General features: G+C 41.5%; 1 protein-coding gene across 3 annotated transcripts in view; it reads right to left on the bottom strand.

Annotated features, from left to right (window-relative positions):
• Positions 1–25,107, bottom strand: part of stard8 (StAR-related lipid transfer (START) domain containing 8) — a 63,058-nt gene extending 37,951 nt beyond the window's left edge. Inside the window, exons 1-2 of one of the 3 annotated variants that reach the window (XM_048237305.1) lie at positions 24,967–25,107; positions 23,397–23,430 (exon numbers count right to left, since the gene is read on the bottom strand). In XM_048237305.1, coding sequence (XP_048093262.1) covers positions 23,397–23,430; positions 24,967–25,011 — 79 coding nt within the window. In that variant the 5' untranslated portion in view covers positions 25,012–25,107. Of the gene's footprint in view, positions 1–9,203; positions 9,478–18,063; positions 18,390–23,396; positions 23,431–24,966 lie in introns of those variants that run through there. The other 2 variants (XM_048237304.1, XM_048237306.1) reach the window with 2 other exon arrangements.
• Positions 25,108–25,612: the final 505 nt, after the last annotated feature.

Below are 25,612 nucleotides of genomic sequence, written 5' to 3'. Positions count from 1 at the left end.
TTGCTTTGATCAATGAGGCTGGATTTCACCTCACTTCTTGACATCATGCATAGGCTACAATAGCTACAGGTCTTTATCCATTTCCTGATATTGCAGTTGCTTACAGCTTTTTACAAGTCAGTGAGTCACTGAGAGTCAGAAGTTGGATGTGATGTTTTTGCTCTGGCAGTTGACTAAGGTGTACAATCAGTAATGCTGAACTGGCTAGTGTCTAAAAGGATTTACCAAATGTCAAAATACTCTTTTAGAATTAATTAAATATTTCAGGTAGGAATGCAGTTGAATTTAAATGCATTTCATCAGCAGGGATTACATTAAAGGCCTAAAACTACCGTCTGTGCCCACAACCTAATTTTCAGGGTAGATTTTCAGCTTCTGATTTAGATGCTAGTCTCCTATCCACACTGAGTTACTGTGACATCCATCTGGCTTATGTCCTTGCAGGCAAGGTCACTGCGGTGCATTAAAAATTGTCAGCTACACAGATAGTAAGCCTCCCTAGATCTCTACGTTGTCCCCCTTCCACACACTCACTCAGCCACCCACACAACCACACACATACACACCACATCCCCTTGTTTCATGTTCCAGCAGCTAACAGCATGACGGTCCATTCCTCGATGGATGCCCACAGTGCCGTGCTGCCAGCGCGAATAAGTGGGCCCGTGTCAATCATCTGTCAGGAACTTTTGTACAATCCACCTCCCTGCAACCAGACTGTGTCCCTCTCTCAAGTTGGGACCCATGACAGGGCACAACAACAACAGGAGGTTGTGTAAGATGGGCTGATTTACAGGCCACAATATTTAAAGAAAAGCCTTATATTTCCGCAAAGCCCTTTGCATAAGCCACTCTTCAAAGTTTACACATTTTCAATGATTCAACATACAAAATAGTTCTTCAGTTTAAGCTGTCATTTCAGTGAATTTTCTAGGCTAATTGGGGGCCAAGCAGCGAAGCTGCGAGGCAACCCATAGTGATTCTATGTGTTCTTATTATTATTATTATAACGAAACGCTCATTTGCAATTGAACCATACAGTAAAAAGTTGGGAAATTTGGCACATTGATTCGGTATAGTCATATGATTAATTTAACTAAGTTTCATGTCAAGTGCTCTAGCGCCCCCAATGTGTCAGATTTTGCATTACATCTATGCGCTTAAAGTTTCAACCATACAAATTGAGGTATACTTGGAATCCTTGGATGAGGCCCGAACTCAACGCGCACCCCATGGCGTCAATTTCCGATACGTTGGATCTTCCGCCATATTGGATTTAATCAAAAACACTTAAAAGGAATCAAAGGTCATAAAGTTTGTCCGATTTTGACGAAACTTGTCGCAGATGATCGTCAGACCATGACTCACAAACGCATTGCTTTTTGGAGCCATATTCAAAACCTGTCGCCTGTCATGACCAATCAAGTTTGGCGGCAAAGCCGCCAAACAGGAAGTGAAGAAATATTTCAGTAAAGCTTTAACGTATCAAAACCAAACTCAGTACATGGGCTCAGGACCCAATAAGGAGGAGGCTCAATAAATTTGATGACTTTTGACCTATAGGTGGCGCTATAATTAGCAAAATTACATTTTGGCCTGTAACGGGTAATGTGTTTGAAATTAAAACTTGCTATTGGTGTCACACTGTTTTGTTAATGTTAATGTACTAGTGGTGTCTGTCGGAGGCCCTAAGGATGACAGATGTGATTTTGTGACATTAACATAATTGATCTGGCCGCCATATTGGATTTTATCAATGTAACTTAAAAGTTTTCACAGGTCACAAAGTTCATCCGATTTTCATGAAACTTGGCACAGATGATCTTCAGACCATGACTCAGAAAAGCATTGCCTTTTGGAGCCATATTGATAACCCGTCGCCCGTGGTAACCAATCAAGTTTGGTGGCGAAGCCGCAAAACAGGAAGTGAAGTGATATCTCAGCAAAGCTTTCGCGTATCAACACCAAACTCAGTACATGGTCTCAGGACCCAATTAGGAAGAAGCTCAATACATTTGATGACCTTTGACCACTATGTGGCGCTATTATCACAGAAAGGGGGCTCATATTTCAGCAATGCTTTCACGTATTGAAACCAAACTTAGTATATGGACTTGGGACCTTATCCTGAGAACACAAAATACATTTGGTGACCTTCAACCACTAGGGCGGCGCTAGAGTAACACAAGATTAGGTCATATCTCAGCAATGCTTTGATGTATCAAAACCAAACTTAGTTCATGGACTTGTGACCACATCCTGAGGATGCACAATCAATTTTGCAACCTTTGAACCACTAGGGGTGCTATAATTTGCAACACTTTCTTGTATCGACACCAAACTTGGTACATGGACTCGGGACACATCCCGAAGACGCTCAATATATTTAGTGACCTTTGAACACTAGGGGCGCTATAATTATCAACACTTTCTTGTATCGACACCAAACTTGGTATGTGGACTCGTGACTACAACTTGAGGACGCACAATACATTTGGTGATATTTGAGGTATGCGTATGTGTGGGGGGCTATTGGGGTGTGTGGGAGAGGAGGTTTATCTGTGTATATGTGTGTGTGTGGGATGGGGGGTTAATTGGGTGTGTGTATAATGTAGCAACATTGGGTTGCCATGACAACTCCTGCTCAACTGCTTGGCCCCCACATTGCTGCTTGCAGCTATATTTAACATAGATGATTCGTTACAACTGAGATGTCCACTTTTCTGCCTCATCAAAATGTAAAACATCAGCTAAACCAACATGAGCTGATGCAGAGAAAGTCAAGTGAGCTTGTTCAGCACAGCAAGTAGACCAAGCTTAATCACATGAGGCCTCCATCATGGAGGCTGAAATGGGTTGAAACAGGAAGAAAAAAACTAAGATCGACAGCCTATCAGAAGGTCCTGAGAGGGTGAGGGGTTGGGGTCATGAGAGTCTAAGACTTAAAAGATTACAGTACGGGCCAACCCATTGGGCTTTATGGGTTTACAGTGTAGAATCCAACACACAGGGCCCTTATGTATCAATCGTTGTGTATAACTAATCTGTATTTACACACAATCCCACAATTTGCGCAAGGAGGTTTTCTGTCAAGAATTATCAAACAAAACGTATGCCTGAAAGTACACCATTATCTTCTTAAATCTGAAAGTGCGTCAAAACAGTGTGAAATCATGTGCACATTACATGCTTAACGTCCACCACCACAATTATCCTTATACGGTTAGAGACGCATCTTAAATTGGCATGCACATCTTCCAGGTAAAAAACCCTGTGGACTTGAAATGCTTTTGCAATATGGCTTATGTTGGCAGTTCAGATACGGCAGAAATAGGCTTACAATCAACAATATTATGTGTACAAGAATACAGCAGACTGAACATCAAAGTACAGATTTCATGTGTCCACTACCTCGAGACTGAGGTACGCATGTTTTCCTGGCAAGTATCTTCTCAGAGATACCGCTTCATGCGTAGAAAGTTGCTCAGCATGATTTTCAGTGTGTCTGGCTGTATCATGTATCGTTGATACATTGCACACTTTGCAATATCATGCAGAACACTAGGAAACCTCACAGAGCACATGCTTGGCGTGTTCTAAAATGTGCCAATTACAGTAAGTTTAGTTGGAACAGTTACTAGCTGAATTAAGATAATGTGAGGAGAGGTGAGCAAAAGATTAACACACAACACAGCCGTGGCCTACTGGTTAGCGCTTCGGACTTGTAACCGGAGGGTTGCCGGTTCGAACCCCGACCATTAGGCACTGCTGAAGTGCCCTTGAGCAAGGCACCTAACCCCTCACTGCTCCCCGAGCGCCGCTGTTGTTGCAGGCAGCTCACTGCGCCGGGATTAGTGTGTGCTTCACCTCACTGTGTGCTGAGTGCAGTGTGTTTCACTAATTCACGGATTGGGATAAATGCAGAGACCAAATTTCCCTCACAGGATCAAAAGAGTATTATACTTACTTACTTATAACAGCAAAACACACAGCAGCTACCCAAGAATATGGTAACTGCAATGACAATACCAACCTCATCCACAGTTTAGTGACATTGCACCACATTTCCAGGTTCCTTCCAACATACACTCACATTCAATACACATGACCCATTCCCATACATTTGGACCCAGTGGAAATCAGATGTAAAGATGAGCAATTTCACACTTCATTCCAGCTATGAGGTTCTTTTCCATGATATTATTGTCAGTGACAACACACACAAAGCAATCAAAACACAGATTTGCACAATACAGTTCAATCTCCTTGTCCCTTCAAGCAGAAATCACTTTGAAACATCTCTCCAATGGAGAGTGGCATTAACTCTGTGCCTGCATGCACAATCATTTCTCAAAGGAAGCCCAGCTTCCTTCCTATCTCTTCCCTTTCCAGCTCCTCCCTGTAAGCTGTAAGGCCCCAGGGGAAAAAGAGAGAGAGAGAAAGACAGACAGAGAGACAGAGAGACAGAGAGAGACAGAGAGACAGAGAGAGACAGAGAGACAGAGAGAGACAGAGAGAGAGACAGAGAAATGCACATACATACTACACACATGCATACTTATGAGAAAAACATGGTCAGGTTTTAAGCCAAATGTGAAAATGAATAATTTCACATTTCAGTGTGAAATAACCTATCTGAAATGAAGAGAGGACCTCATCTTGCTGTGCCAGATAAGTGTAACCATGTCCACATACATTACGGACACCTTAAGAGCGATGGAAATAGCCCCACTCGCAGCTCTCCCAGCCACTAATACTCTGACCTGAACCAAACACTTCCACTACAATCATGTTCACAGAAGTATATACTTTCAAAAGCATTGGCAGCAACATGTCATGGTCTTTCTATGTTGTTTTGACAACCCATATTTTCACCCTGAATCTTCCTAGGTCAGTCTCGCAACCTTTCAAAGCTCACCTCACACTCTGATTCACCAACACTGCCCTGTAATCACACACTCAAGAGACAACTGGAGAGGGAGAGAGAGGGAGAGAGAGAAAAGAAAGAAAGAAAGAAAGAAAGAGAGAGCTGTTCTCTTGAACAGTAAAGGGAAGACTCCTTCAGTCTCACCTTTGACCAAGAATGCCAGAGGCAATTGAAGACTGCTGTCTGCAATGAAGCTGTTGGCCCCACTCCCCTAAGCAGACAGTTAAAAAAAGACAGAAACTCATCTTGGGTTAATTTGAGGGTAGTGTTCAATGCTGGGCAAGCCAGGACTACAGAAGCGGAGGTTACATGGTCGGAAAATATCATGCTAAATATTCTAAATGGCTCAGGCTAAGTGCAAAAATACACTACTCACAAAAACTTAGGGATATCTGGCTTTCGGGTGAAATATAAATTAAACATAAAGTTTCACTGAACTGTTGGACTTGCGCATCCAAAGTTTAGAAGGTCACATTAAGTTCACCTGTAAAGGTTATGGTGGATTTTAGGTTTATTCTGAAATTTCACCCGAAAGCTGAATATCCCTGACTTTTTGTGAGTAGTGTATAATACTAGCCTGACGAGCCAGACCCACATTAAAATGTAGGGTCTGGGCACTCACCGTTGGCAGTGCTCAGTCCGAGGGGCGGGATAATCGGTTGTCTTTCAAATTCCCTCTGCACGCAATAGGACAGCGCTATGAGTCCCGTGCGTTTTCCCACCAGCAGAGCTAGTTGGCTAGTTCAAACTTTTGCCAACTTAAAAAAAGCTTAACTCGTGTCACGCTGTTCCCCAACAGCAACATCCATCTTCTTTGTTTTCAAGTAGCAAGGAATTCAAGCCAAACCGTTACAACTCTGCCATCAATCATTATGTTAAGCCCGCCTAACGTCTCTATACACGATTTGATTGGCCTGATAGAAGTTTAATTTTTCCAGCTCACAAGCCAACGGAGAGTTGCTAGACTAGCCCTGGCAGCAAATGTAATGTGCGTCTAGATTTCTATGCTAGTAGAATACAATTAGGGCTGAACAATTTTACTATATAATACATTAAGCATTTCTCTGAAATAGTAATTTGCTTTCTCTCGTCTTATTAGGCAAGACCAGCACTACTTCTGCAGCCTTTTATGCTGTGCATTCATCATACTGCTGCCTGTGGTGCTTATTTAAGTGTAACTGCTTGACAGTTTTGTATAGTACATTTGCTTGTTTGAACATCACCTCGGGTAAACCTAGCCTGGCAACACACACACTAGATCTCCTTTCAGGGAGATACTAGTCTGGAACACAATAGTTCACTAGCGTTTCCCAAGGTCGGCAGACTACCTGATTTAAAAGTTAATGCTATGTCTACGCCTGTCACCACGCTAGCTTGTAAACAAATCCCAATCATGAGTGACCAGACTCTATTCACTTCGTGAATGAGTTTTGCTTGCCAGGCTAGGGTAAACCCCCAAATAATCACACGGTCACAAGCTGCAGGATTATTTGCATCCTTCGCAATATGCAATTTTGAATAAAAATTGAGTCTTTCGGTCCTGAACGCAATTTTAACTAATTTTGCTGGATAAATTACGGTCTTTGATTTCCTTATGATATGATAACACCATCTGCACAGCTAATGTCGGCACTACCAAACCAACTGTGTGTGGGTGTATGATAACCGCTACATTCGTAGGGGGTCAAACAGACTATTAACAGGGTTATCAAATACTTCATAGTATTGCTCATCTTCCCATTTTCGTCCATAACTGGGATACTGATTAAAACTGCCTTTGTGGTGATGCCACTTTACTGGATATCTCTGGCAAACACATTAATAGATCTGCATCCTTGGGTGCAGTGGACGAGGGTAAAAAAGGAGGCTGGGAGGCTAAAGGATCAACAGCATGGGCATAATTGAAATGTGAAATGTCACCATTTGGAATAATCTATAGGAGGTAATTAAATATTTATTTCAGAGAGGTCACACCATTCTAACTCCACACATTCCTACACACACACACACAGGTCACACCATTCCAGCTCCACACATTCCTACACACACACACACACCTTAATGCACTCTCTGCATGTGCACATACTCACAAGCATGCACGCACGCAAGCACACACACAGTGAGTGTATTTAAAGGGAAGTGATGAACATGTTTCACTCTGGTTTGTAGATCATCGTGAGAAGAGAGACTGTGTTGACTTGTCGGAGCTGGGTAAAGGGGGGTAGTTTGTTGACTGCTGCTTAAACGTTTGTTGAGAACAAATGGTCTGACGAAACAAGGATCTCTCCATTTGTAAAGAAGTAATCAACAGCGTGTGAAAGTGTGTCTGTGGTATTGCTGAGTGTGTGTTTGTGGTGCGTGAGCTAAATGCATTTTCCGCTTGCCCAGTTTGAGTAACAGTGGCTGCAAGTATGCGTACACCTTATTGACCTACCACCAGTGGGCTCCTCGACAACCTCTGGTCAAACACTACTAGACTACTTGCCTTCTTCACACTGATTCACACAAAACCAACCCCAGGACGTTGAGTGCAAAAATTAAACAAAAAAAATCTCTCTGAGCCCACCTGTGATCATACCCAGCACAGGCCTTACAGATTAAATTGTTGCAGTGTAGCTTTAAAACAAACCTTCTCTCTTTGAACAAGCAAAGACAGGTCAGGGCAGGATGACTTAATTAGCAGGAAAACCAAAGCGGGAAACAGAGAGGCCTTCAGTTTCTTACACTCCATCTTACAATGGTCTGAGCCTCACAGAATAGGACATGTAGTGATAGGAGTTTATAAGGAAGACACATTTCTAATTAAGTGGGATTGCGAAGGCCTCAAAGAGAAAGGAGAGTGGGGTGAGAATGACTAGATATGTATGTTGTCAGTGGAGAGAGCAAAGACACACTGAGTAAATATTGTGTGGAAAATGCAACTCGCTGTGAACTCGCTTACCAAAATAGCCCACGCACATAGAACACAACACAAAGACACCCAACGCACATTCCAAAAACACCCATTGGCACGTGTGCTAATACATACACAAAATATTCTGTGTGTGTGTGTGTGTGTGTGTGTGTGTGTGTGTGTGTGTGTGTGTGTGTGTGTGTGTGTGTGTGTGTGCGTGTGTGTGCGCGTGTGTGTGCGTGTGTGTGCGTGTGTGTGTGCGTGCGTGTGTGTGTGCGCGTGTGTGTGTGTGAGACAGAGAGAGAAGCACTTGTATGCATTTGTTGGGGAGCATTTCTAAAGGAGGATATGTTCCCTTTCTGTGATCTCAAATCCCTGTTTGGACGCTCACTCTTTTTCCAGGCTGAATAATGACCATTGTTCCTCTTGGCTGTATGGCTGCTTTTGTCACAAACCCAACAGCACTGCTAAGACCCTGGCCGCTTACAATAGCAGCCTTTGATTACAACAGCATGCCCTCAGCACTCAGTGTGCATGAGCCCCACTGTACATTTCTCCTTGATTAACACTCCGGCCGACATCAGTGCTGTAACATCACAGACAAGTTCAAAGGGCACGTTCCATCTGGTCTGTAGGAGCTTGGTCAACCCACTGGCCTAGGATCAGTAGCAAATGTCAACTGAAAATGGTCAAGTTTGCTCTGAGTAACAAAACCACAGGCCTGGAGACAGCCTCGACAGTCACGTGTCATCAAGATGCTGTGGCGTACAGTTTTTCTTTTTTTCTCCGTATGGAAGAAACTGGTAACAAGGTGCCAGGCAGGCTAAAGAACCAGTTGCGGCTATAACCCTGAAAATCCTTGAGCTTTTCCAACACAGAGAGAATTACTGAAAGAATCTTTTCTTTGAACTCAACTCACTACATACATTCAAACAAATACACAAAATCCAATGTGCTCTGAGGCTTTTCATAGTTAATGAACATTAATTTACATGATGTTTGCATACATATTCATAGAACCAAGTCCAAGAATGAGGCACAGTCTTTAAAGTACTTTTATCTGAGAAACCCATTGTTCTCAAAGAACTGTGCTTATTCCAATGTTTCTTTGAAGCGTTAATTTCAGATTTGTGAACATATTGCATGAACAATGAACCCTATGGATGAAAACCTATCAAAGGAGTTTCAAGTTAAGACACCATACCCAATTACAACCAAGGACTTATTTCTTTAGTTACATTTTTTCCCCTGATATTCACAAAAGGAAAATCTATTATGTGACTGATTTTGACCATATGGTTATGGTATACATAACCATATATTCTTGTTACGAACAAAAAAGGTTTAAAAGTAAACTTAGGCTAAGTAAAGCAGAGCACTCACCATTCTTCCCCAAGAGCTTCTGAAACTTATCTCCTTCACTCATGAGAGCACTGCTCAACACCAACTCAAGGCATGAAGTCCAAACTCTGGAAACAACAACTTCTCCGTGTTTAAAAGCTCCCAGATTCCATTGGTACTTGTCCCACAAAGCTTCCCTAATCAAATTCACCTCAGACCCAGATAGAGCAGGAGGCAAGGAGAGAAGGGTCGACAGATTCCTGAACAAAACGAATGCCTCTTCCAATAGCAGGGCAGGCGAAGACTGCGACTACTTAGTACGTGCTGAGCTATGGTACTGGAGTTGTTCATAGGCTAAGGGGCAAGCTTCAGTGAAAAAAAAAAAAAACACTGCCCTTCCTGCTCCCATTCAAACAGACCACCATCTGGTTCCTCAACAAATGTCCCACCTCAATTACCCCCCACCCTCAACTCCCAGCAGGAAGACCATACCACTTTAGAAGAGAGGGGGGAGAAAGCCAGGAGGTTCAAATGGCCCAAAACGTTAAAGAAACAAAACCTACCAGCCGTTATCTCGCAAAACATCAACCAGACAATCCTATATCCCAAACGGAGCAAAACAAATGGTTTTGTCATAGTTCCTACCCAAACACAAAAAGTGCCATTTGTCATGTTATGAGGTTATGTGGCATCAAAATGATTTTATGTTATCGTTATGTTAAGGTAAATACTGGACACACTGCTGAAGCCTTATAAAAGGTTATGCGTCTCCTGCCATTCCAATATTCCCAATGAAGTATTCAGAGCAAAACAAGAATTTACATGACCATGTTTTATTTCAACATTGAAACTAAGAATTGCAGGGTTTTCTTTCTAGCCAGAAAGGGAGGCCACAGGTACAGTGGTCTATTGACTTTAAGATGTCTAATATTTCACATAAACCACCATGGCCCATTCCAATGCTCAAATATGTTATTGATTTGAGACCTGAAAGCTTAATATTTAAAAACCTTTCAGCCAAAACAAAAACTCTCCACATCTACTCGAGTCTAGGGTATGAGTCTCTCTGAACCCTCAACATTCTGGGCTGAGTTTCATACAGAGACAAAAACACACCAATGACTTTCACTCTCACAGCATTCAGGAAACATGGCCTGAAGAGCCTCACACTTGCACCGAGAAGTTGGCTATAAAGTCATCAGTTCCTCATAAACAGACACCATTGAGACGCCTTCTCACTAGTTAGACTGTTCATGAGCTCTGGTCTTCAAGGACGGGACCGGAGATGCCAGCAAACATGATTTTTACACGGCTCTTCATAGGGCTGCAGAATGCTCCATTCACTTGAATGGGCCTTCCCAACGTTCGGCGGTCTGCTAATTCTGAATAACAAACCGTTGCTAAGTATAATAGACCGCTGTCAAGGAAAATGGGCTTTGTGCTTCTAAGTCAATTCTTTCATATCACTACGCAAGGATTGGAACTTCATTCAAAAGTGAAAGCAGACGGCTGATCAGCTGTGTTCTAAAGAATGTTTGATTCAAGTTCACCGTGTGTTGTTGCGAACTATTTGTTTCTCAGCAAAAGCCATGATGAAACGGTAACAAATAGGCTATAGCCTAGGCTATGTAGGCTAAAGAGTCATATCGTGGGGAGTTTATTGTGTCGTTTTGGTAAGTAGCCGTGTAATAAGCGGGATAATGTATAGAACGCTGGTCATTGTCCCTTCAGGGCGGAACAAGACCCCTCCGCTGCGCGTCGGGGTCCGGTTCGCCCTGTCGGGACCTATCTCCCGACAATGACCGGCGTTCTATACATTATCCCTTACATAAAACCTGGGCCATCTTTGCCGATTAAAGGACAAGGCTCCACATCAAACACAGTCAACTGTCTCTTCCTCAACAAGAATCTCTTAGCTTTCGTCTTTACTGTAAATTAAAAGAGGAATGATAACAGGATGACAACTGTTTTGAGAAGCTCAACAAGGGTCATGGGGAAACTCCTGATACATCACCCTTCAACTGTGTGACAACTGAGCTGGTGATTCATCTCACACAAATGTACACACACACACACACACACACACACAGGCAACAGAGAAGTGTCTAAAGCCACCGCTGTTGCAATCGAAGCCATTCCCAGATGGTGGCTAGAGCGTGCAGGGGCGGGATGGTGTGGAGTGGGGTGCAGTTATGTTTCACCCCCCTGGGGACGGAGAGAGGCGAACGCTCTTCTGTGAAGGGAAGAGGTGTGGTGCAGCATCAGGCCGAGTGGACAGGAAACGGCAGAGGCGGCGGCGGAGGATGAGTGTCTGTCTGGGAAATGTCATGGCTTTTGCACCAGTAAACCCTTCCCACCCACCACCACCACCCTCACCCCCAGCTTTTTCATCTGATAATGTCAGAACAATCTGATGGAAAGAACATGGCATCACTAGGGGCCTATCCTCCAGAGGATGATAATGTAATCGCAGGCATACTCCGCCTGAAAGTAATTGATGAGGAGATGGACAGGCACAGAGAGGTGGGTGAAGTGAGTGACTGGACTAGAAGTTGTGAAGCGCCAGTTCTGAAAAATCGATATGCATCCATAAGGAACAGCTGTTTAGGCACAGAATTTAAGTGTTCTTTGCAGGGCGCCAGAAGCTGAATGGATATAAGGACATATTTGCAGTGTATCTGGTCTGAAGAAAAGCGAAAACAATGAGAGTGTGTGTGAGATTTGAGAAAGAGGGCTCTTGTGACGTGCTTCAAATTGTATAGGTATAGAGGCAGCAGGTGGGTTGCCGATATAACGTCGCAATACACTGTATTCAGTAAGACAAAAGCGACTCTGACATCATCAACATGACATTATCAAGAGTAAACATAAAAAACAGTAACCTGGTACAGCATCTGAAATAGTGACAGGCTACAATATGGAACCCTGACATTTAAGTAGCAAGTGACTCAATGCCACAGGTTTAAAAAAAGAGGTAAAGAAATAAAAGCCAGTGTACAGCATGAAACAATTCTAAAGCCAGATTTATCATCCCTGTTTTCATGCTTAATCCTTGAAGTTGATGTAGTTTTACATATGGGATGGCAGGCACTGATTACTCATACAGAAGTGTTTATCAATTTCAAAACACCAAAGTATCACAACAAAATAATAACAAATACATTCATTCTTAACACCTACCTTACAGCAAACCATCAACACATTTATAATTTGTCTAATTTAAAAATGTACATCCCACACAGAAAACAAAACAGGACAGAGGGGGAGAGAGAGAGAGAGAGTGAGAGAGTGAGAAGGAGAAAGAAACAGGGTCAGAAAAGACATTAACAAATTTCAGATGTTTTCAAAGTTTTAGAATACTCTACACAGAGAGCCTCCAATTTAGACAGGAGTGCAAGCTTGCTATTAGTGGAGTTTACCTTTAACAGGAAGTTTTAGGGAAGAGAATGTCCTAAGGACAACAATGCAGTCCCCCTGCCAGATTAAGTAGGGAACGCTTCTGCCAACCAACATCTCCATCAGTGTGTCAACAACCTGAGGACAGGCCCCTTCTGATGATGAGTGAGTGGGGGTAGGCTGGGGTTGAGAACAGCTAAATGCCTTCATCAAACCATCAGACACAGGCTCAGCCCTCAAAATTAAAGACATTTGTGCACTTATGATGGGCATACAAGAGCAAGAAACCCAAATGCCACACCAAGTCATGCTTCTCTATAAGGCACAGTAACAATTAAGATATCAATTGCTAATATTATAGAATAACAAACAGCCTTACTAACATATTCAATGTCATAAAGCAACCAAATGACTGCACTTAGTGACTCCTAAAAGCAATGCCAGCAAAGGTTTGTTCAGGGGAGTAGAATGCATTATTCGATGAATCGTAGCACTCAATCTGTTAAGGTTAACTATGCCACATCCACAATTTATGAGTCTGTCCCACGTCAAACACAGGGGTCACTGCCTACACTGAATATAGTAACTGTGTGGGTGTACACCTTTTTATAACGCACATAAACCCCAGATGAGAAAAAACAGCCTTGACACTACTGTTTATAAATGACTACAGTGTCACTGTATGGCATGTCTCTGTGAATTACCTTAAAATATTCAGGTATATGGGAATACTTAGGAAACAGATCTCATTCTGATTCTGTATAACACACTATCGATCAGATTAACCCAGCATGCAACGAGAAAACTAACTGCGTCACTGTTAGATTCAGTTAGAGGTTTACCCATGTTTTGAGTGTGTTTGTCTCTAATATAGGGTTGGAGAACATTCCATGTTCGGTCTCTGTTGTTATAGTATTGATTACATGGCTTGTGTTACATACCTGACATATCCAAGAGAGCTCAACAGAAGACATTCTGACACAATGGCCATGCAATAGGCCTTTATAACAAACCTCTCCATCCTTCTAATCAGCCCAAAACAAGGACAGGTAGATCAGACAGACCAAGATGCTAAAAAGAGGATTTTTAAGCATAATAAACACTCTTTATCTCAAAAATAGTGGCAGCAATCTCACTGACTGCTGAAGCAAGACACAAAAGGTGATTTAAAACCACAGAGTGAAAGAAAGGTATGTTAACAAGCATACAAGCACTTTTCAATTCAGTATAGGAACAGTTGGAGGAGCTGTGGGAATCTACTCTGGGCAGGCTTATTATAATTGTTTTCTATCCACTAGATAGCACCTGAGGGAACAAACTTTTAGGTGAGTTAGGTGAAGTGAACTCTCAGGTGAAGTGAACTCTTAAAGGTGGGGTAAGCAATTGCGCATGACGTCGTATTTGTTTATGTTTACATTCATATTTAAATTTCTTAGCAGACGCTTTTGTCCAAACCAATGTCAGGGCTTAAAATTCATTTTTCAAAATGGGGGGGGATTCCCCCCTTAGGTTATTCATGTAGGGGGGATTTACACAATTTGGGGGGGAGGGGGGGGGGTCGATTCTGATACCAAGTCAAGAATTGCGATTTCGATACTTCTTCGATACTTTTTTTAAAAAGTGTTTGATTTTGGTGCCCCCACCACCCTGACGTCATCAGTAATATATACTGTAATGGGATCATTCACAACAGTGGACATCCTAGATTCTGCTTGACTCTCTCCACACACACACTGAAAATGATGGCTTATGTGATATGTTTCTATTTCATATATTTTTAAATTCATATAGAGTGTATTTAGTTAATAATGTATTTTTTAATGTATAGCATTTTACTAGTAATTACTAGTAGCTAAATATATTTAGTAATATGAATGCTTCATTTTGATGTTTAACCTATAACACTTAGGCATATCTTTAATGTGGTGTGTAGGTCTAATTGTGTGCACATTGGTGATGAGTAGGTGTAATTGAGTGTCACTTTAAGAAAATACGTGACAGTGACAATACTAACAAGTCGAAGACAATCTTTCTGGGATCAAGTGTTGACGTGACCTGAGCAAGCAGGATAGTTACCAAGGAGCTCTTTCCAGATGTAAAAGTTTGCCATGGTTGCGCAGCCTATTTGCGTAAGCGCAAAGTGGTTCTCTCTCTCTCTCTCTCTCTCTCTCTCTCTCTCCGTGTGTGTGTCTGCGTCTGCATGAGGCTATATTCAATTCAACTCGGTAGTTGATCCGTCCGGTCAATAGCACCGCATTCACGCCACTTCATGATTATATTAACGTCATCAGACAGGCTGTAAAAGTGTATGCGGGAATTTCTCGCATTATGATGGCTAGAGTTGCGGGACTTGAACAAATTATGCGCAATACCCGCAATCCCGCAGTGAAATTTAAGCCCTGAATGTACATTATATTTAAACAAGAACTAAACAAAACACACCAGAGTACTCACAGACTGGGAAGCTAGTGGATCGAGAGGAGATGTTCGCAGATGTGACAAAAAATATCAAGGGCTTGAAATTATGCAAAATCACTGACTGCACACTGATTGTGAGGTGAACTCTGAAATCAACAGTGGCAGAACCAGACCTGAAATGTATTACATCCACAGAAGTGCTATACAGAGCCAAGTCTACCCAGGAAACGTGCTGTTCAAGGTCTGTTATGTTGAGCTACAACATTCTTACACCTGGATGCTACAACCCTTCATCCTCCTGAACTTATGACATCCACAAGAGTAAGCAATTCGGTCTCTGTCTGGCAAAATAAAGCATAACTTAAACAGCTCAACACAATTATGGGTCATTCCCATCAACTCAGTTACAAACTTGTGCCACCTACTGAGCCTCTCTCAGTTAGGAAAAGCCCTTTTTCATTGGTCCCGCTCCTGAACTGAGGCTGAGCTGATACACATCTCTGTATTCTTTCCATAAGATCTTTTTGAGACAAACTGACACAAACAAACTTCATGAATCTACGGCTTAAAATTTGACTAATCAATCAAAAGCCAAACAGGAGTTAACAAAGGCAACCAATATCAAAGTGATTATGGTACTGTACGGCAAGCAACAATGAAAACTGATCCATTACCAAATTTGTTGTTCATGTATCGTATGTGAATAATAACTGAAACTATGCAGATGATATTATTTCACTTGTAATTTAGCTATATTGTATCTTTAAATAATGAATTGTTTTGATTTATCATTAGTAGGCCGATTCATGGAATGATCATGGTGCGTTGTCAAGGTTACCAACGTGAGAAAGATCAAGGGGGGATTCATGTTTGAGTAAGTTAAACTGTAGCATCCTCTGTGGGTGGCACCTGGGTCTACATAACTGTTTACCCATGGCACATTGATTGATGTTTTGCGTTTGTGATAGCTCAACACTGGGAGCCACCAAGAAGCTACATAAAGCACCTCCCGGGACCCAGAGACACAGCCAATCTGGAAACTTCCGGACTATACCTGATGGTAAGAAATGCAGACAGGCCATACTGTACCTATTCAATCTAAAGTCATCCTTGTGTCAGGTCACATTTCAACACCACACACTGGTAGGATGACTGACACACACTCATAATGAACACACATTGTAGTGCTGCTCTTAGTGTTGACGTCGAAAACATGAGATCGAGTATTGTACAAGTTCTAACTAACTCAAAGCTCAGTTCACGCAGGTTAAAATGAACAAGTTTGCATTATAGTTCTCAATTTCGAATTAGAACTTGTTCACAGTCCCAGTTCATTTCTTATTAGAAAGGAACGAATCTGAGTGCATATTGTTGGGTGTAACTCCTACCCATCCATTCCTAAACACAAAATCACTGGTACTTTCAACTTTCTACTGCAATAATGCACAAGACTGGGTATTGACATTGAGATTTTCATACTCCTAAATAATTAAAGAAATTAGTCCATCACTAAACTTTTACCCCATGTTAGCCAGTCATACTTCACTAAATGTGAAATAACAATGGATAAGGCCTACCAATTAAAAAGCATGTCCCTCTGCTGACTGAGAGGTAGTCAGCAGAGGGACATGCTTTTTATATATGACTACGGACTACTTTCCCATAGTAACGAGAGGTTACAGTACGGTCAAGTCTGAATAGGTTTAAACTTCATTTTCAATATGCTCACAGCCAGAATAGAGCCTTCCTACAGTGACCCCAAGGACCACTGTGCCATTGATACCTCTACCCTCTGGGTCAGAGATGGCTTTAATTTGCTAGCTATGACTCATTCGCCAGGATCGTGATGAGAGAGACCTCTCTAGATAACACTAAACTAAAGCCCATCAGTGCTCCCATTTGAGCCAGCTACTGGATGATGGGAAAAGCAGTGCTGCACTTCAATTTAGAGCAAAACATATGGGCATCTATAGCAGTAGTATTATGATGTCCCAACAGAACAAGCAAGTAATAATGGAGGGGGGCTGGCAATCATAAAAGGTTGTTCTGACAGGCTATCAAATAAGGCCCATCACTAACCATGACCTTATTGAATATATTAATTAAAGTAACCACACAGGCATCATTAAAAATGTTCCCAAGATGTCCATGCTGATATTGGACATATGAAACGAAATATAGCAATTAAAAAGCAATCAGATAACTTAAATGGCAGACAGATGTCACAACTAGGACCCAGCCATTTTGCAAACTTATAGCAAGTCATTGCACCTCAAAGACAAAATAGAAGGGGGAAAAAAATAAATCACATAATAGCAAGCAGCCTATTCAACGTGCTGTCAATTTCAGTGTCATTTAGGTGAAAGCATGGATTTTAAAACCGCATCCCTCCCTAAAGCCCTGAAGAGAAGCTTTTTTTTCTGTCCCAAACCTTCAATTATTAATAGATCTTGAGAAATAAGTGGAGAACGTCCACGCAGCAGATTTGAAATATGCACCTCACATTGAACAAGGAGGGCAGTGTCTTGGGGCTCTCTCACACACAGACAGACACACACACAGACAGACACGCGCGCGCACACCCGAGTTGACTACACTAGTGAGTACGAATTGCCTATAGCTTCAGTTTTAACCCTGTATCATTTCAGAATTTACCGGACACTCCTCAAAACTGTGCGTAAAAACAGCTTAACAATTATGTAAATAGCTGGACTCATGTCCTCAAGTCAGTTATTATTAGCCAAGGAAATCATTAGGCCTAGCATTTTTACAACGGACTATGGTTTTTACTTAATTAGATTTACGTGTTGGATTTAAATTACCAAAATGTAAAATAAGTCTAACTAGGCTATTTTCCCCATGTTGCATATCTGACATGCAACGTGTTTTACAGGAATAAATAAAGAATATTTTAGGTTAGGATAGTTCATGGAAGATGATTTATAGGATTTAAATCTAAAGAAAACGAAGTTCCACCCAAAACCATTCACTAGGCTGCTAGACCATTAATCCAACCGAGGATTGGGTACCCAAATTCAACCAAAAGCGAGCAATTGAGTAGGCTACTGTAGGCTTTTTTTACATTTACCTGTAATTTGTTGGTGGGTTAATTTTCTTCGAAGAAGTGTTAAAGCTTTAAAAGTTGATTTCCGAAGTTGAAGAGTTCGTGATTTTGATTGAAGCCCATCATATGTTTTACCATCCATTCTCCACCCAGAGTCCGCAAACATACGTTACTTTCTCTCTCCGCTCGCCACAATTAGGCAAGTTCACTAAAAGTATATCGGAAGCCGACTTGAACTTTATTTAGGCCTACGTGTCTCGATAATGAACGAAGCTGGGGCATGTTTTTTTTCACCCGTCCTAAGCTACTACGGCAAAGCCATGAGGAGTTCACGTTAAAAACACACAAAATTATGCACGCTTCCTGTAGTGACTCCTGCCACTAGGCATTCTGGGATAAGAAGTAGGCTAGCCTACATTGTCGACTGGAGGGTTGTAGTCCAGCACAGTAGCCTACCGTTGCGCCGCCTCAGCATGACCAGAGACTTTCTAATGAGACACAGCACTCAAAAAATCCTCCATAGAAATGCATGGGGTTAGTTTGTAACGCCAATATGGCCGTTGTCTACACATATCCCACCCCTTCCTCGGCAAAACGTCGACATGTAAATACATTGAGCCAATCATGTGGTGTGATGTGAATACATTGAGCCAAATTATATAGTGTGTTGTGAAGACATCTTGCCAATCATGTGTTGTGAACTCGCCGCTGGAACAAGATTGGTGTCATTGAAGCCTTGGCGCCGCAGCGCATTTCTGCTGAAGAGGATGCCCGATGAGTGCCCAAAAAGCGTTGCTATATGGCCGCCGAGTGGAGGGACTTGCCTAAAAGGACTTTGGCATGACCGCCTATGTAGGCCTAGTCGTTGAAATTGTAGCCCACTTTGCATTCATACATAAACGCATAACAATTCACTTGAAATCACACCCAGTCCACAACCTTTAGAAAATACATATGAAACCACCATACTCTACTTGGGTGCACTTATTGGGGTCACAATTTGTAGACACCTTCATTTTCTGGCTGACAAATCTTTTAATTGCTTCTTCATTCTGAAGAGAGATGTTTTTTGCACTTATTCCCTATTGGATTTATTTTCTACAGCCTCTGTTGATTACTTCTGTTCCTGGCCTACAAATCACCAGAGGGAACAGGGCAAGTGTTGTATATATTGTAAAAGATGCTATACATCCTTTTCAGTTTGTTGATAGCGGTCAGAAATACAGTTATCACAGGATCAAAACGCTCAGTGTCTTGTTTCACCTTTGGGAAAATGTATATTGGGTGGCCTATTCTTTCACACTAAAACATACTGGCATTTGTATGCGTTTGAGGGCGTTTTGGGGGTACGCCATGCTGTTGGAGGTGCAAACAAACGCTGCATCGTCATTGAGATCACATGATGTATTGCTATTGTCTATCCAAAGTAGTGCCTGTTTCAAAGTTAACTGATGGTCCAATCAACCAAAAATCCTTGTTTGCACCTCCAAGTGGTCTGTGACGTATGTTTGTGTAAAAGAATCAGAAGATGTAAGAAAATACTTATACATAGTAAATCTAGATTTTATTCAGGTCCATATGTACGTCACATGTTAAATTTAGATGCCATGTTGACCCAGATAGCAAGAGGCTGATGGACCACTGTCGGCTCACCTGGGGCAGTTCTGGTGGACCGCTGGCGTTTTGCTCACCGGTTTTCTGGCTGTCCACTGGTGGTCCATTTTGTCAAATGCCAAACAAGTCAAGAAATGGTTAACAGAGAACAATGTCACATTTTAGAGTGGCCCAGCCAGAGTCCAGACCTCAATCCGTCAAAAAAGTGAGCACAAGGCCAGAGTGATGGCAAATAATCGTTCTTGCCTCAAAACCCAGATTGCTGAAAGGTGCGGTCTACAATCATTATGGAGACATGGAGAGGCTTGGTAGGTATTATAAGAACCATTTTGAGACCTTTGATGGCAAATAAAGATGTTTCCAGTGATTATTTAAAAAGGGTATGAATAATTTTGGACATGCCACTTTTCATAAAAATCTTACAAAAAAGATAAAAACACTTATTTTTTGGATTCCATGTTTCTACCACATTGTCTTACAACCTTTTGGCATGAGGCAGTGTCATTTTCAGGAAGAACAAACATATTGGTCAGGAGAAAAAAAACATTAAATCAATATTTGCCAGGGTATGAATAATTTTTTTTCTTAACTGTATATTTTTCAAAACATATTCATGACATTTTTGTAAGTCCATGCAATACTTTGAGAAATGACAGATGAGATGATGTTAAGGTTACATCTGAAGCAGAAGAGACTAATATGTAGACTAGCCAACAGACAGTATGTGTTAAATAACAAAAAAACTTTCTTCAGACATTCATTATATATAGACTATAGTTGTTTGTTTATTTATTCATAGTTTATTGTTACTATGTTGTTGTCTATTGATACCATACAGTCAGTACTACTGGTGTACAGAACATGACCCTCTGGTTCTAACCAGGTTAGAGAGAGGGAGAGACATCTGAGACCTCAATGTACAATGTACTGAGAATTATAACATCAGATCCTTCATTGGCAACTTTATCAAATAGCCTAGGACTCACAAACATTAGTGTATCTTCAACACTGAAAGGGCAACTCCAGAATGCTGCCCTGAAAAGGATTGACTCTGATAAAGAAAATCAATAAAAGGAGAAGGTTACAATAGGCAAAGAAGACTAAAGGATGCAAAGTATTTTGGACAAACAGATGTATGTGTGTTTGAACTATGTAGATCACAGAAAAGAGAATGTTGGGGGTGTGCTTGAAATTATCAGTAGGAAATACTGATTGGGGGTGCTTTGGTGCTAGTAGTGATATATGAACTGAAAAAGGGGATCATCCCTCTAAATCCAATTGAACCACTAGAGGCAAAGCACTTCTCCAGATTATTCAATTCTCATTTTGGGAAGGTGCAGTCAGCTGGTAATTTGTCTATTAGAGTAGTCTCGGCATCTCCAACATATCAAGCTGCTGTGGAAGCAATTTGACCGTATGGACATTCAATTTGCCTTCTATCTGGAGGTGCTTCAAGAAACATGGGGAGAAATGTCTGTAGATTACCACAAATAATTCAAGACTAGAATGGCCTGCCAATGGTCATCTCACAGGAATGCAATTGCTTCAAGCACCAAATTGATATTTAAAGTATGGATACATATATGAGCTTTACCCTTAAAGATGCAGTCAGCGATTGTACAGGAAGTTGTGTTTATTTATATATTTAATATATACATTTATTTGTATGTATTTGTTAATATTTATATATTTAATATTTTTAATTATTAGCTTTTGTCCAAAACAACGTAAAACATTTTTTAACCAAGGACCAAACAAAACACACCAGAGAGGTAGCTCACCTCTCTCTTCAGTATTCTAGTTTTCAGAGTCTAGGCTGTCTACAGAGACCGTTTCTTTTTAACAGTGTACACACAGAATGCACTCTATGCACGACTCCATTTTGTATTTGCTTATACTGGCAGATCATCTTCCTGTTTACATTAATACATTGGCAGATATGGCTCTTTTAAATAGTCATTCAGGACCTTTATGAGTACATGACAATAAACTTGAAACTTGACCTACCTTGTCTCACAGTAGGCTTATGTAGACCGATTATGTAGAAATTGTGAAATTGTGAAAACGTCCTCCAGCAAACGGGGAAAGGGTTTAAAATGTAAATTGCTAGCTACATTAACAACTATGAGAGTAAGTAGCTAATGTGAATATGTTACATCTTAACCGAGCAACTGGCGTTACTGAACTGGTTAGATAACTTTAGCTATTTTGTTCAACTAGCAATAGCCTACTATATTAAAACTGACAGCTAGCGGATCGTGAGGAGATGATTGCTGAATGTGACAAAAACTGTTATGGTTTAGAAAATCATGTACGATCGCTGATTGCACCTTTACACAAAGTTTAAAAACCAGCAGATGTAGAGGAATTGTGGCAACTGCAGAGGCAGTAGTAGGCCTACCACATTCAGTTCTAAAAGCTGATGGGGCCAGAGTTCAATTCCAAACCGCAAACTTCCAAACTGCATTTCTTGATCATAATTTCTCCCACTTTCTTCTTGTCTTTCTCAACTGTCCCAGCTAAAGGTAATTTAAAATTAGCACATGTGCTTACAGGAAGTTTCACAGAACTAGCATCACTTACAGCACCTTTAGGAAATGTAATTGCTTAAATTAACCCTGAGGGGATCATCATAGTTTACACCATGTCATCAGAGTCTGCTAGCTGCTGAGGCTCTCTCTCTCTTTCTCTTTCTTTCTCTCCACACACACACACATACACACTAAGCAATTATCCTAATTTTCTTCCTAATTTTAATATTAATTGGTCAGTTTCATTTCATATTCCCTATGGCTCCCTCACCCAAGTGAATAGGTATCCGAAGACTCCCCTGTGGACAGCTCTAATGATGTCTCTGTGGAGAGATGCCTCTAAGTAGTAAGTGAAAAAAGATGACCACCGATCTATCTCTACCTCCATAACACCAAGAGAGTGTCCGGGTCAGCTAGTGCTTTCCTCACAGGGCTTTGAGAAAACAGCCATTCTTTCAAAGTCACAAGATCCCAACAGAGTGTCTACTGCTGCATTCCATATGCTTTGTATGAGGTAGAAACTATCTGAATGCAGAATAAAAAAAAAACTCTCCTAGCCAACATTTGCACGAGATGGTTAGGTTAGTTAGTTTCAAGCTCAAATTCCTCTTCTGACAATCCTCTTCCCAGTACTCTCAAGCCCTATATGCAGGACAATCATTGTCCTATGAAAGTTATGACAAAACACATGGCTTTACCAGGCCTACCTCGTTGTCCACAAGGAACTACACATATGATAGAATATCCTCAAAAAGACACAAACTGGAATAAAAAGCTTAAAGGAACCATATGTAAGATTGTGGCCAAAACTGGTACTACAATCACTTTCAAATTACTGTAGAGCGGTGTATCCCCTCTCCCTCCACCCTGACTTGAGGTTGCCAACCCGGATGCCGAAACACTACTGTCTTCGTGATTAGTAGATAGGAGGAGGGTGGCGCATCAGGCCAAAACACAACATCAACATCAGTTGAGGGCTGCAACTTCACTTTTTAAATGACAATATCCTGGCCGGACTACTGTTGGCAGTGCATGAACATGATTTCCTAATGTCTAGTGACATTTCAGGGCCATTTTATGATTAATTGAAATACATTTCTTACATACGGGTCCTCTAAGGACATGATATCATTCACAAATTTTACATTTTTGGAGACTCCAAATCTACCCCACCTGCTACATTAGCAGATTCAGCACAATGTCTTTTCTTACCTGAGTCCTTGAAACTCTTCAGTGGTCTCAAAGTCTGCAAATTGAAAAGTAAGACATGGTTTGCATGTTATGCATGGTTATACATGTCAGTGATGCAGCTCTGTTAAGGACAATCAGCAGACTCAGTTTTAGGGCTACAGAATAATTTAATTGTGGTGTGTGTGTGTGTGTGTGTGTGTGTGTGTGACCATTTTACCACCAAAATAGCAGCATAACCTTTCATTCCGTTTACAGTTTTCTAACCAACTTTTACTGAATATTAAATATTTTGAAATCAACTTTTTCCTGAATATTGAGCATTATCATTCAATATAGTATTCATTATATTATTCAATATATTATTGAGCAAGTAGCACAAGCATGCAATGCTTGTTTACTTGTTTGTTTAAGTGACTATGTTCTGTGCATGCCATTGAGCACCACAATTCAACATGGCTCTGAATCCATATTGACTGCACTGTAATGAAATTGATACAAAACATTATGGAACAGAGCAGGATGACACAATGCAGATCTATTCATCTTAAACATTTGCTTACACATATTGTAAGACAATTCTCAATGCAAAAAAATTAATGAGTGAGGTACATTTTGGAATGTAGTGTTTCCCAGATAATTGAATTAATTTGTGGTGGTTGGTTTGCAGAATTAACTTGAATGCAACAGTTTTTAACAAATTAGCACAACGTGATTGATGCTAACCAGATTTAAGCACAATTTTGTACAACCTGGAAAATCATTGTGTGGTGGGCAATGTTGATATTGTGGTGGGCCGCCACAAATAGGAAACACTGTGAATGTGCAATGAAGAGTCCATGAATATGTCATGTCTTCTATTCAACAAAAGCTGTACTGTTCTTCAAACTGACATTTGTGTGTGCTATAAATATAATCATGTATGAGTCTTCTTTTGGGGATGACGTGATATCATAACGGCTCAAAGCATAGCTCAAAGTAACTCCATTGGCTGCGCTAGGCGGGGCCTTAGTCAAAAGCTACTTTTAAACCGGGTTGCTCTGGAAACAGTTCTGGCAGGCTCTTGCTTCCCTGTGAGAAACAGGCCAGTCTTCACTCCATTCCTACACCCACTGCACTGCAATGGAATGTCCACTGCACACTCTATCCCTCACATGTTCCACAGAAGCGCGCGCACACACATACAGCTCTTTTTCCCACACACTACGCCACTGTGCAAAGACTCTGTACATAACGGTTACATGCTCCTTATGTTTAACGTTAACTTTAAATAAACATAAAAAGGCGGCCGTACAGAAAGCTTTCCGAACTTTATTTTGAAAAAATATTTTTGGAGTTCTTGCAACGCAACAGGACGCAGACCGAAAGAGGACAAAAACGCCTTTGAGGGAGCAGTTTTCCACCTCCTGACTCATCAATCAGAGGGAGGAGAGGCGCCTCGCGTACCTGTCACTCACACCTGGCAGAGAGCAATGCCTTGTGGTTTCGTCTCCGGGGGATGCGAATTATTTTTGCTGCTTCAGAGCCTCTCCCAAAACACTCCACAGAAACGTCTCGCTAGACGTCCACAGATTGTCAGTTACAACGAGCTTACCTTAGCCTTGCTGAAGAGAGAGCTCAGACAGCTGAAGAAGGCCATGTTCAGGTGTGTGCCCCGGCGCAGGACTGGAGCTGGCGGGGTCGAAGGTTATGGGTCATGGAGGTGCTGTTGTCAGCGCGAGCGGGTAAACTTTTCTCTGAGCGGCTCCAGCAACAACATGCTGCTGAGGGAAGAGGGAGGGTGGGGTCAAACGCTGTCAATCTCAAGCTCCAAGGCAGCGGCCAAGGGGACGGATGATCCCTGCATACCAATGATGTTAGCAGCTCTGGGCTAACAAATATACCTTAATGCATACCTGTCAACACTCCCGTTTTTCCCGGGTTTCTCCCGTATTTCAAGGTCATCTCCCAGCACCCTCCCGTTTTGTTATTTCTCCCGGAAAACTCCCGTAATTTGCATGGCCATCAATACAAACTTCATTTTAAAATCATTGATCCCTTCAGGTTGCCAGATTGTATATGAAACACACCCTACACATACACGATCACTTAGTTTCAATTCCAACCGTTTTGTCATAGGCTAAAACCTGGCAAACCAAAACCCAAACTAGATGTACCGCAAAGCGGTACAAAATATGACAGCCGCCCAGTCCAGCACATTTTTTCCACAAAAATAAATCACGCTGAAAGGCCTATATGAT

This window comes from Alosa alosa, chromosome 2 (assembly GCF_017589495.1).
Source record: "Alosa alosa isolate M-15738 ecotype Scorff River chromosome 2, AALO_Geno_1.1, whole genome shotgun sequence".
Lineage (NCBI taxonomy): Eukaryota > Metazoa > Chordata > Actinopteri > Clupeiformes > Clupeidae > Alosa > Alosa alosa.
This window is presented reverse-complemented; position numbering and strand designations above follow the sequence as displayed.